Source organism: Mobula birostris, chromosome 21 (assembly GCF_030028105.1).
Source record: "Mobula birostris isolate sMobBir1 chromosome 21, sMobBir1.hap1, whole genome shotgun sequence".
Taxonomy (NCBI): domain Eukaryota; kingdom Metazoa; phylum Chordata; class Chondrichthyes; order Myliobatiformes; family Myliobatidae; genus Mobula; species Mobula birostris.
Window position 1 is genome coordinate 31,004,168 of NC_092390.1, and position 13,403 is coordinate 31,017,570.

At 40.4% G+C, this 13,403-nt stretch overlaps 1 protein-coding gene across 1 annotated transcript in view; it reads left to right on the forward strand.

Moving 5' to 3' along the window:
• The window catches only part of pcdh15b (protocadherin-related 15b), a 780,285-nt gene that overhangs the window by 754,674 nt on the left and 12,208 nt on the right, over window positions 1-13,403 (forward strand). Inside the window, exons 32-34 of the mRNA XM_072239829.1 lie at window positions 6,007-6,028; window positions 6,156-6,194; window positions 6,357-6,430. Of these exons, the coding sequence (XP_072095930.1) occupies window positions 6,007-6,028; window positions 6,156-6,194; window positions 6,357-6,430 (135 nt within the window). The remainder of the gene's footprint in view (window positions 1-6,006; window positions 6,029-6,155; window positions 6,195-6,356; window positions 6,431-13,403) is intronic.

Genomic DNA, 13,403 nt, shown 5'->3' on the forward strand with positions numbered 1-13,403 from the left:
ATTGAGGAGATGAATGAAGCTGGAAAAGGCTACAAAAGCATTTCTAAAACCTGAGTGTTCATCACTTCACGGTAAGAGAAACTGTCTACAAATGGTAGAAACTTAGTACTGTTGCTACTCTCCCTTGGAGTGGGCATCCTGTAAAGATCACACCAAAAGCATGCTGAAGGAGGTGAAAAAGAACCCAAAGATAACAGCAAAATACCTGCAGACATCTCTAGAACTTGCTGACTGTTTTTGTGTCTACTATAAAAAAACACTGAACAAGAATGGTGTTAATGGAAGGATACCACGGAGGAAACCACTGGAGCAAAACATTGCTGCACATCTGAAGTTTACAAAAGACCACCTGGATTATCTACAGTGCTTCTAGGATAATGTTCTGCTGACAGATGAGACAAAGGTTGAACTTTTTTCAGAAATACATATTGTTATGTTTGGAGAGACATTGTACATCCCAACTGTGAAGCATGGTGGAAGTAGCATCATGGTTTGGGCTGCGTTGCTGCTTCAGGGCCTGGACAGCTTGCAATCATTAAGGAAACAATGAATTCAAAATTGTATCAAGACATTTTACAGGAGAATGTCAGTGTAGCGGCCAGTCACCTGAAGCTTAATAAAAGTTGGAAAATGCAACAAGACAATGATCCAAAAGTCAAGAGTAAATCAACAACAGAGTAGTTTGAAAAGAATAAAGTTTGTGTCTTGGAATGGCCAAGTCAAAGTTCTGACCTTAATCCTCCAGAAATGTTGTGGAAGGACCTGAAGCAAGCAGTTCATGCAAGGAAGCCCACCAACATCCTAGAGCTGAGGCAGTTTTGTAAGGAGAAATGGCCTAAACTTCCTCCAAGCCAATGTGCAGGACTGATCAACAGTTAATGGAAATGTTTGGTTGAAGTTATTGCTGTACAAGGGGGTCACACCAGTTACTGAAAACAAAGGTTCACATACTTTTTCCAACAAATACAAGTAATACTTGATCATTTTTCTCAATAAGTAAATGAACAAGTATAATGTTTTTGTGTTATTTATTTAATTGGGTTATCTTTATCTAGTTTTAGGACTTATGTGATGATCTGATCACATTTTAGATCATATTTAAGCAAAAATAGAGAAAATCCTACAGGGTTCACAAACTTGCTAGCACCACTGTATATGTGCTTTGATAATAAATGAATGGAGGTTGAACAGCATTTGAAAGTTCAACATCACACAGGATAAAGCAAGCTCCATTCATCACATTCAATGTCATTCTCTCCATCTCCAGCACACATTGGCTACCATGGGTGCCATCGACAAAATTCACTGCAGTTACACACACGGATTATCCAACAGAAACTCCCAAACCATCAACCTCTATTGCCACTGCTAGTCGCACATCATCCCGATTTAGAAATACATCATCATTACTCATTGTCACTGGGGCTACATCGTGAGAGTCCTCTACAACAGCAATGTGGGAACACCTTCACCACAAGTCCAAGAAGTTGGTTCATCACCAACTTCTCAAGAGTAAATAAAGAGTGGGAATAAACCCCAATCCTGCCAGTAATAGGACATAGAATATAGAATAGTACAGCACAGTACAGGCCCTTTGGCCCACAACGTTGTGCCGAGCCTCAAACCCTGCTTCCCATATAAGCCCCCACCTTAAATTCCTCCATATACCTGTCGAGTAGTCTCTTAAACTTCATTAGTGTATCTGCCTCCACCACTGACTCAGGCAGTGCATTCCACGCACCAACCACTCCCTGAGTAAAAAACCTTCCTCTAATATCCCCTTGAACTTCCCACCCCTTACCTTAAAGCCATGTCCTCTTGTATTGAGCAGTGGTGCCCTGGGGAAGAGGCACTGGCTATCCACTCTATCTATTCCTCTTATTATCTTGTACATCTCTATCATGTCTCCTCTCATCCTCCTTCTCTCCAAAGAGTAAAGCTCTAGCTCCCTTAATCTCTGATCATAATGCATACTCTCTAAACCAGGCAGCATCCTGGTAAATCTCCTCTGTACCCTTTCCAATGCTTCCACATCCTTCCCATAGTGAGGCGACCAGAACTGGACACAATACTCCAAGTGTGACCTAACCAGAGTTTTATAGAGCTGCATCATTACATCGCGACTCTTAAACTTTATCCCTCGACTTATGAAAGCTAACACCCCATAAGCTTTCTTAACTACCCTATCCACCTGTGAGGTAACTTTCAGGGATCCGAGGACATGTACCCCCAGATCCCTCTGCTCCTCCACACTACCAAGTATCCTGCCATTTATTTTTTACTCTGCCTTGGAGTTTGTCCTTCCAAAGTGTACCACCTCACACTTCTCCAGGTTGAACTCCATCTGCCACTTCTCAGCCCATTTCTGCATCCTATCAATGTCTCCCTGCAATCTTTGACAATCCTGTACACTATCTACAACACCACCAACCTTTGTGTCGTCTGCAAACTTGCCAACCCACCCTTCTACCCCCACATCCAGGTCATTAATAAAAATCACGAAAAGTAGAGGTCCCAGAACAGATCTTTGTGGGACACCACTAGTCACAATCCTCTAATCTGAATGTACTCCCTCCACCACCACCCTCTGCCTTCTGCAGGCAAGCCAATTCTGAATCCACCTGGCCAAACTTCCCTGGATCCCATGCCTTCTGACTTTCTGAATAAGCCTACCATGTGGAACCTTGTCAAATGCCTTACTAACATCCATATAGATCACATCCACTGCACTACCCTCATTTATATGCCTGGTCACTTCCTCAAAAAACTCTGACAGGCTTGTTAGACGTGATCTGCCCTTCACAAAGCCATGCTGACTATCCCTGATCAGACCATGATTCTCTAAATGCCCATCGATCCTATCTCCAAGAATCTTTTCCAACAGTTTTCCCACCACAGACGTAAGGCTCACTGGTCTGTAATTAGCCAGACTATCCCTACTACCTTTTTTGAACAAGGGGACAACATTCGCCTCCCTCCAATCCTCCAGTACCATTCCCGTGGACAACGAGGACATAAAGATCCTAGCCGGAGGCTCAGCAATCTCTTCCCTCACCTCGTGGAGCAGCCTGGGGAATATTCCGTCAGGCCCCGGGGACTTATCCGTCCTAATGTATTTTAACAACTCCAACACCTCCTCTCCTTTAATATCAACCTGCCAGGATAAGAAAAGAAAAAAAACAAAATAGAAACAATGCTGCTCCTATGTCTTGTGTTCTTACATTCAGTTTTCCTCAATTTATGACCTGTATGGCCCTGCTCCACAGCATTTCTCCAATCTCTTCAGCCAATAATTCTTCCCATACTTTTCTTCATAAGCTATAGCTTACCATGTACTACCTCCCATCAAATTGATTGCTGCAATAACATTAGGTCTCCTAAAATTCAGTCTTGCCACTTCCCTATTTCTCTCTCCTCTCAAAAAAAACTTCTAATTTAACGTTCAGATGGCTAGGCTTCCTATCATAATGAAGTCTTCCCTTCTACCTGCCTAATGTATATCTGTATTTTCTCCATCTTCCATGAATCCTACAGAAGCGTTCTGTGTTTAAGGCACTTTATGAACAAAAATTGCTTTCACAGTAGAGCTGGCATTCAAATTATTGAACTGTCTGCTCATTCTCAATTGTATCTTGCCAGTTCTGGCCTCATGCTTTACTGGCAATATGGTTCTTACCTTTTCTGCACTTTTTTACTAAGCTGCAGGTTAATCTATTTCTCTTTCCCCTTCCCTTCATTCCTATCGATTTGTTACCTAAATTGTTGGCTTTGTTCTAAATTCAGACTTATTCTTTTGCACCAGCTAAAACATTGACAGCTCACCTCTCACATCTTTCTTTGTCTTTTTCTAATTAGATAAAACCACACTTCCTTCCTTTGAAGCTTTCAGCCTCCTACAAGAAATTTCTAAATCCCATTAATTCTCATTTTAGTTGTCAATCATGCTGAACTAGTTTTATAGAGGTTCATCAAGGAAGCCAAGAGCTATCTTTCTGCTTTCTCCAATGTAATCGTCTCATGAAAATTAATCTGTTATAAATTACCCACACTTAAACACCTGTCAAGGTTTGATTCTGATCCAGTACCCCCTTCCACAACAGTAGCTAAATTCCTGATCCCCTGACAGAGAAAAAAATCTTCTGCAGAATACTGAATAACGTTGATTCACTTGAGTTGCAGTGGGTTGATTTTCTTCTTGGCAGTGAAGGGTTAAAGTCTGATTGGCTGGTTAATCATCAGAGTACAACCATTAAAATGTCCTTAATGTCTTGCGCATAATAAAACTGTCTGTTTTAGCCTTGCAAACAAACTAAGTGCATCGCTGTTTGAGATGCCAGATGTAAGATAATATTAAGTAGCTTTTTTGTAAACTTCAAATTATCCATCTTGATAAATCTACATATTAATTCCTCATTACTTTCACATCAGAGGACAATTGAAATAATTTGGTTTTGATCGTCATGTGCTTGCACTGAATAGAATTTTTAGCCTTTGCAGATAGCTATTTTATTCCTGACACTAAATCATCAATCATGCCTTTATACCCCTTCCCAGAGCACCCACAATGTTCCCCCTAAATTATTTGGCATGATTCTATTTTTTATCCTCTTTGCTTTTCCGTTTAAATGTAAATCATAGAAGCAAATTACAGATTGCAATTTAAATTGGAGTGATTTATAATTTCCTGAGATGTTGCTTTGCATTTTCTTGGAGGGTATTGGTATATTCAACGTCATTCACCATTCACAAGTTTGGAGTACTTCAGTGTTATGTGTGATTGTTTTGAAAAGCATTTAGGAATACTATGCTTTAAAATTAGGACTCTTCAATCTTCATTGAAATTAAGTGCTTCTACAAGAATAGTCTAATTTATACCTCATTTGTGTTTATTTTCTATGGTTCCTTAAGTGACTATTCGTTCAGAGCTGTAGTATTTTGCTGGATAGAATCCTGCATTCTACAAAAATATACAGTTCTCCCCTAGTACAATGCAAGATTGACAAATGTACACTCAGTAGCCAATTTATCAGGTTCAGGAGTAGAACTCAGTGAGGTCTTCTGCTGCTGTAGCCTATCCACTTCAAGGTTCAACACTGTGTTCAGAGATGCTCTTCTGCACACCATTGTTGTCACGTGTAATTATTTGAGTTATTGTCATCTTCCTTTCAGCTTCAATCAGTCTGGCCATACACATCTGACCTCTCTCATTAACAAGGTGTAATGCCCACAGAACTGCTGTTCACTGGATGTTTTCCTTTTTCGCACCACTCTCAGTAATCTCTAGAGACAGTTGTGCATGAAGATCCCAGGTAATCAGCAGTTTTTGAGATACTTAAACCACCCTGTCAGGCATCAACATCATTCTATGGCCAAAGTCACTTAGATCGCACTTCTTTTCCATTCTGATGTTTGGTCTGACCAACAACTGAACCTCTTGACTACGTCTGCATGCTTTTATTCATTAAGTTGCTGCCACATGATTGGCTGATTATATATTTGCATTAATGAACAAGTTTACAGATGTACCTAATAAAGTGGCCACTGAGTGTATATTATAGTCCAGCATAAAATGAAGAGCATTTTATACTCAATGCATATTGCAGAGGTTGCTCTGGGCTAATTGAAAACCAAATGAGGAATTTGCTGAGATTCGTATCATTTGGGCTCTGCTATTAAATTATTTAAATATAAAGTAATTCCTGATTTCAATTATCTTGTTAAAATGTAAAAACAATCAAGGATAAATTGGTAAATCATAGACTTTTATGTTGTTCAGATAAATAGTAGGAGAGCTATTTATCTCATGCAATGTTCACCTATTTCTTACCTATAATTGAGATACAGGTAATTACATTCACAGTGGAGACTTATCTATGGTGTTAAGTGTAAAGTTCAATGTAAAAGTTATTAGTTAATAACTGCAGCACATTGTTGTCTTCATAACTGTTTCAAATTAAGTGTTGATACCATCTTAAAAATGTGTTATTTGTGTGTAATTCTTTTCAGGAGGGGATATGGACAACAAGAGGTAAGAATCACGATATGCATCTTGCTACTTCAAATCTTCAAAACTCTTCGAAGCAAAAATTAAATGCTTATCTCTTTTACCACCTGCTGCTCTTTTTTTTCCTTTTCCTCTTACAACTCCTTTCCAGCAACAGCAATTGCTGAGACCTTCGCTTCTCAGACCTGAGGTACAATAATCTACGTATGTCTTAATTAAATACAGTATGTTTACAAATATATACATGTATCTACATTCTGAAAGACTGATTTTCAATCATTTATCTTGATTAAGGCATAAATCAGTAACACATGAGCACAAATTCTTATTATGTTACATATTTGCATGGCAGGAACTCTCTATGGAATCAGGCATTGATCCTGGCCAGGACTACTATGCACAGGATTACTATAATTATGAGCCTGGGTAAGCATTTTTGTAAAGCTCTTCGAAATCTTTAGCCGGATATCAAATTTATTTATATATAAATCCATCACATAAATCACAGAAATTAAATAGTTGGTGCTCTGGCTATATTATGTATGTAAGTTAAAACTCTACAAATCATAACTGGCTGAAAGCTCTTATTTTACCTTTAAATTATAAAATGCAAGCATTTATTGAGTGAGATCATTCGAAGGAATATGAAAGAGGATATTCAACCACTAACTGTTTAAAACACAAACAACAGGGAAAATAAACTCTGATAGGCTCTTTATTTGCTATTAATCATCGGGTAGGCCCATCATTCCTATTCAAATCATGTAGCAGGCTCCTCAACTGATGCACTTTGAGCTCATTGTGTGATTGTGCTGCAGCTTTAATGCTGGGGAATGAGCAACTTAACCAGCAGCTGAAACTCGCTCCCAGGAAAAGGTTACATTTTGTTTCTTTGTCCTGATCTCTGTCTACATATCAACTCCCTCTTTCTAGTGGATCTGCTGGCTGGATATAGGCAGAAACAGGACAAAAAATCTGCTGTACTAAGCTGCCAACTGACCAATGAAGTTAAGTAAGATCTGAGCTCAAGATTAGTCTCCTTACGGTTGCCATGAGTGACTTCACAGCAAATTCTAGGCCAAGGCTGAAAATTGGCCCCAGCCGTTGCTGCTAATTTACTTAAGAAGGTTATATGTGCTGATATGTAATTCTTTCTGAGGAAAGGGGTGCATACTTTAACATAGAACATGGAACATCACAGCACAGTACAGGCTCGTAGGCCCACGATGTTGCGCCGACCTACTCAATCTAACCCTTCCCTCCTCCATAGCACTCCAGTTTTCAATCATCCATGTGCCTATCTCGGAGACTTTTTTAAATGCCCTTAATGTATCTTAGTTACCTCAGAGGTATGTCTTATAAATCCATTGCAGTTTTCTTATTGCAGCATTTTTATCTTGGACATTTAGTAGTTGAATTTTAGATTTCCTAACCAGTTGGAACAGTCACTGAGCGGGTTAATATTTATCATGCATCATGTTCGTTTTTTCCTATTTCCCTAACTTATGGAAAGGAAACCTAGGCGGAGTACATCAAAGTAACCAGTCTGGAATGGGCACAATTAGAGTGATGCCATCTCCCTTCAGCAACCCAGGTTCAGTTCAAACCTCTGAAGAGTTTGCATGTTCTTTTCTGTGCCCAGGTTCCCTCACTGTACTCCAGTTTTCTCCCACTTCCTGGGTACTTGAGGGTTATAGGTTAATTCAACATGGTAAACTGCCCCTTGTGTGCGGAACATGGAGTAGGACTGTGAGGAAAATAAAACTTGGTTCATGCAGGATGTGCAAGTAAATGCTTGATAGCTGGCATAGACTTGGTGGCACATGCTGTATGACTCTTTGGCACTATGGAATCAAGGGTTACAGGTTGGCACTATAAGTTGGAATTCACCTGTAAATATATGTAGAACTCTAATGTTTATAACTTCTATTCTGAACATGCTGGGATATGTACGATGGCCTGCATGATATATGAAAACATGACCGCATTGCCATGATATTTAACACCAATGAAAAATGTAATATCAGTAAAATATTTTTTAAAGATTAGCTTTCTTTGTCTCATAAACATTGAAACAGACTGTGAAATGTGTCAAATCAGATCAGTGAGGATTGGTCTAAGGACAGTCCAACAGATGCCACCTCACATCCGACGCCAACGTAGCTCACTAACACCAACTGTAGGTTCAATAAATTCAATTTAATGTCAGAGAAAAGTATACAACATACATCCTGAAATTCTTTTTCTTCACCGACATCCACAAAAACAGAGGAGTGCCCCAAAGAATGAATGACAGTTAAATGTTAGAACCCCAAATCCCGCCCCCAGCTCCCCCCCATTCATAAGCAGCAGCAAAACAATGATCCCCCCCTCCTCCCTCACCAACAATAAAGCATCTGCACCCTCCACCAAGGTCTTTGGAATGTGGGAAGAAACCGGAGCACCTAGAGGAAGCCCATGCAGTTACGGGGAGAACATACAAACTCCTTGCAGACCAGGGCAGGAACTAAACCCTGATGACAGGTGCTGTAAAGTGATTGTGCTAATGCCTATGTTACCGTGCCACCCTGGTCCTGGCACTTGAGTACAAGGAAGTTTTATTTCGAGTTGGACAGATTGGTTAAGGTGTATATTTTCAAAAGCAGCCCTAAGCAGAAATAACAAGGCCTAGTTGAATGATTTTCAGGTTCAGACTTCTTGTGAGCATTGTCATCGTTGTGGCTATCCCACGAGGTTGAGGATGATGGTCTTTGTTCTGAAGAAGTGGCCCACAGAGCGAAGACGCCTGTGCATGTATTTGTTTAACGTGCACTTGATGTCGCACTCCAAGAAGCACACAATACTTCACAAATCAACCAACTGATTCCAATAACATGGAAACCACGACGATTGGAGCTGATGGATTTGTTTCAGCCTTCATCCTCCTTCACAGCCGTTGAGTTCGAAGTAACTTCATCCACCTGTTCCACCGTTGAGGTCTTGGTTGGATCGTTCTTTGTCAGGGACCTCACTCTCGATCTTACCGCCATGAGTGACCCTACCAGGAGCATAGCTCCAAATGGCATTGCTCTCAGGATCAGAGGACCACACAAGCTTCTCCACCACGACAAGGTGACAATCCACAGAGAAGTGAGCATTGTAGTGATCTGCAGGTGCTCCATTTCAGCATGCTACTTTCAAAAATTGCTTGCAATCTGCATGGAGCCAATCTGCAGGTTGAGCGTTTTGTAAAATTAGGGGAGCTCCGTGGACTGGTCGAGGAAGCAGATAAGACCATAAGATATAGTAGCAGAATTAGGCCATTTAGCCCATCAAGGCTGCTCCACCATTTCATCATGGCTGATCCATTTTTCCTCTTAGCCCCAATCTCCTGCCTTCTCCTCATATCCCTTCATACTCTGACCAATTAAGAATCTGTCAACCTCTGCCTTAAATATACATAAAGACTTGGCCTCCACAGCCACCTTTGGCAACGAATTCCATAGATTCACCACTCTCTGGCTAAAGAAATTCCTCCTCATCTCCGTTTTCAAAGGACCCCTCCCCCTCTATTCTGAGGCTGAGTCCTTTGTTCCTGGGCTCTCCCACTATAGGAAACATCCTCTCCACATCCACTCTATCAAAGCCTTTCACCATTCAATAGGTTTCAATTAGGTCACCCCTCATATGGGATTGGAAATGATAGAGGACACAAATGCTCCCCATGGCCCATCTAATTTCAAAGCATATTTCCTTTTAAAGCTATTGTGCGGGGACATTAATGTTGATCCATGTCCAATAACAGGCACCCATTTTAACATGGAAATTATGGGTCTTCATTTGACAAACAATTGCCAATAAACTGTCTCCTACCTTTTCAGAGTGGGATTCCTGACCATTTTTTGAAACACAGGATTTATAGTTGAATTGGACAGCAAGTTAGTACCCAAAGTGCCCATCTCAACTGGTCAACCAATTTCCCTGGAACAGGGAAGAGGATCAGCAGCTTAAAATTATTTCCTTATCCACTCACAAGTTGGCTTTCCTCTCAGATAGCTGCAAACTCTTAACAGTAACCAGTCGGCAATGAACATAAACTAAGGTTAGGCCATCTGTTCCCACAAGCCTATACTGCTGTTTAATATGATCATGGCTGATCTACACCAGGCCTCATCTCCTCTTCTGATCTTTAACCATCAATTCTCAAACATTCAAACAATACACCTCTCACCTCCTGTGATCTAACCTCCCCAAATGTCCAGGACAGAGAATTCCAGAGATTCACCACTGCCTTGTATTCTTATATGACTACCCCTGACTTGTAACTTTATCCCTTCTTTCCTGATTCTCCCACTACTGAAAGCATCTTGACATTTACCCCTCAGAGTCTAACATTGCTCATCCTTCATTCTTCTAAACCTCAATGAATATGGATCTAATTTCTTCAGCTGCTCATGACAGGATAATACCTCAATCTGGGAATTAGCCTGTTGATTATCTTCTGGACTGCCTCCAGTGCTAGCGTACCCTTTCTTAAATTAAAGGGGACCTAATGTCAGCACATTTGGCTGAGAACAATGAGGACAAAGATGGATTATGCTGGCAGTTGCCTATTTTGTACGACTATTTAGGCTGCTCTATATGATGTGGCAAGTTATTTTACCTTGTCTTTTTATGCCATAGGAACTGATATTCTACATATCCCTCCACTGCACTGGAGTGAAGTAGGAACTAGTAAGACTTAATTCTATATTTCTTTATGGCATAGATGGAGGCAATTTTGGCCCACTGAGTCAGAGCAGTAGCATTAACCCTCTAAATTTCCCTTCAAATTCCTATTAACTACCTCATAATCCATCACTAGCATTCACTAAGGACAATTTATAGTGTCCAGTGAATCTACTAATCTACACATCTTTAGGATATAGGAAGAAACCACAACACCCAGAGGAAACCTATGAGGTGAAAACTCTGCACAGAAAGCACCAGAGGTCAAGACTGCTGCCTACTGCTCAGGAAACATGTAGTAACTGATCTTGCCTCCTTTATTAAATGTTGCCTTTGCCTCAGGCTTATTTCAGCATTGTATCCTGGGATATTCTGCACCCCTTTCCAGGATTGTAAATATTGCCAGCCTTTAAGTATTAATTTACATTGTCATTCACCTTAATAAACCTGCAATTGGAGTTTGAAGCAAAATAAAAAATGGAGCAAAGGCTGAAAAAATAATTATACTACACTGAGTAATGAACTAATCATAGTTCAGTGATAGTATTGCTGATTGATGTATGAAAGCAATTTTACTAAATGTTTGCAATTATCTAGTCACAAATAGAATTGTCACATGACTCAAAGATAAAATGTTCTCCTAACCTTCAAAGGACTTCATTTTTAAGTTTGCTCAGTATTTATTTGCAAGATGAAATCTGAATTCCTTATATGTAGTGACCAGTAATGGTAGCATCAGTTTAGAGTGTACTGCAGTTACACTCAGTTCTATCCTGAATTATCTCTATTGTACGAATGCTGGGATCAATACCCTTATAACCAGGGTATCTTGTAAATCCTTAGCCCATTACCTTCCCTCCTTAACAGGAACTGTCTGTGATTTACCACCCAATTTATGCCGTGGAGATGACTAGATCTAACTTTTGCTCATCTTTACTACCTCACATTAATCAGTCTGTTCTATATCATCATTTACACTCTGTGGTTCCCTGTAGAGCCTATCAAATGAAAGAAATAACCCTTTCTGATTGTTGGAGAAAATTTTCGGAACGAGCAATGGTTTATTAATATTAGAATCATAGTTGTGCAAACGCTGAGTGTGCAGTTGTCATTAATAATAGAGGCTGCAAGAGTAGTCCAGACTCTCTCAGTAACTGTTAATTATAAAGCTGCTGTTGATGTTTGTACTCTGGATTGATGCAGTTGGTGTGTTTAGACTCCCAGCATCACTGACATGTTTAACAAAATTTGATACCTATTCTATTGAAAATATCTACAATTGTGAGTGCACAATGAAGCGTGCATGTCTCACCTCCATGACAACCTCTCAGTGGTTTCCAAAGCCTGAGGCATCAGGCACTACTGACTAGCTTGCAAATTTTTAGCCTCAAAAGTATACTCCTTTTAGAGGTTAGGTTGCATTGGGATGCAGCACTTGACTAACCACAGTGCCCAGGAGTCCTGGTAAAGGGGAAAAACACTACATTGGCTGGAATCATACCCTCACACAGAGCCATGGATGTTGGACCTCAATCCAAGGACACCATTGCATGAGCTCCCCAAGTCTGATTATCTTCAGCTGCTTCATCACACACTTCAAGTATGAGATTGGAAGTGAGGATGCTTGCTGATGACTGCACAATGTTCAGTTCTTTTTGCAGCTCATCGTGGTCGGTGGAGTTGTGAATAGTGTAGAAGGTTGCCATACTTTATAATGGGACATTGACAGGATGCAGAGCTGGACAGAGAAGTCTCAGATGGAATTCAATCCGGAAAAGTGTGAAGTGATTCACTTTGGAAGGTTGGCTTTGAAGGCAGTGCAGGGTTAATGGCAGGATTCTTAGCAGTGTGGAGGAACAGAGAGATATTGGGGTCCACATCCATAGGTTCCTCAGAGTCGATTGGGTTGTGAAGAAAGTGTGTGTTGGCCTTTATAGTCGGGGGATTGAGTTCAAGAGACACAAAGTAATGTTGCAGCTCTATAAAACCCTGGTTAAACCGCGCTTGTAATATTGGGTCTAGCTCTGGTCAGTTTAATATGGGAAGCATGTGGAAGCTTTAGAGAGATTGCAGAGGAGATTTACCAAGTATCTGGGGCTTTTCTCTTTGGAGTAAAGAAGGATGAGAGGTGACTTCATAGAGGTGTACAAGATAATAAGAGGCAAAGATTGAGTGGATAGCCAAATACATTTTTCCCCAGGGTGTTAATGGCTGATATGAGGCGACATAATTTTAAGTAATTGAATGTCGGAAGTAATGTTTATACACAAAATGGTAGGTGGTAGTAAAGGCAGATACATCAGGGACATTTAAGAAACTCTTAGATGAACACGTGGATGATAGAAACATTGAGGAATGTGGAGAGGGGAAGGTTAGATTGAACTTAGAGTGGGTAAAGATGGTCAACATAACATCATGGTCCAAGGGGCCTGTACTGTGCTATAGTGTCCTATGTTCTAAGTACCCCACAATTAATATTCTGGGGAAACTGAACTGAAAGAGACACATGTAAAGCATGGGTACGTCCATACCAGGTATTCTATAAGCAGTGTTTCACCAAATGACATCCCAAATCCTTTCCACCTTGTACAAGGTCCAATCTGGAGTGTGATAGCTTTCTCTTCATTTACCTGGATAAGAACAATTCCAACCATACTCAAAAGGTTCAACAACAGCCAGGGCAAAGTAGCCA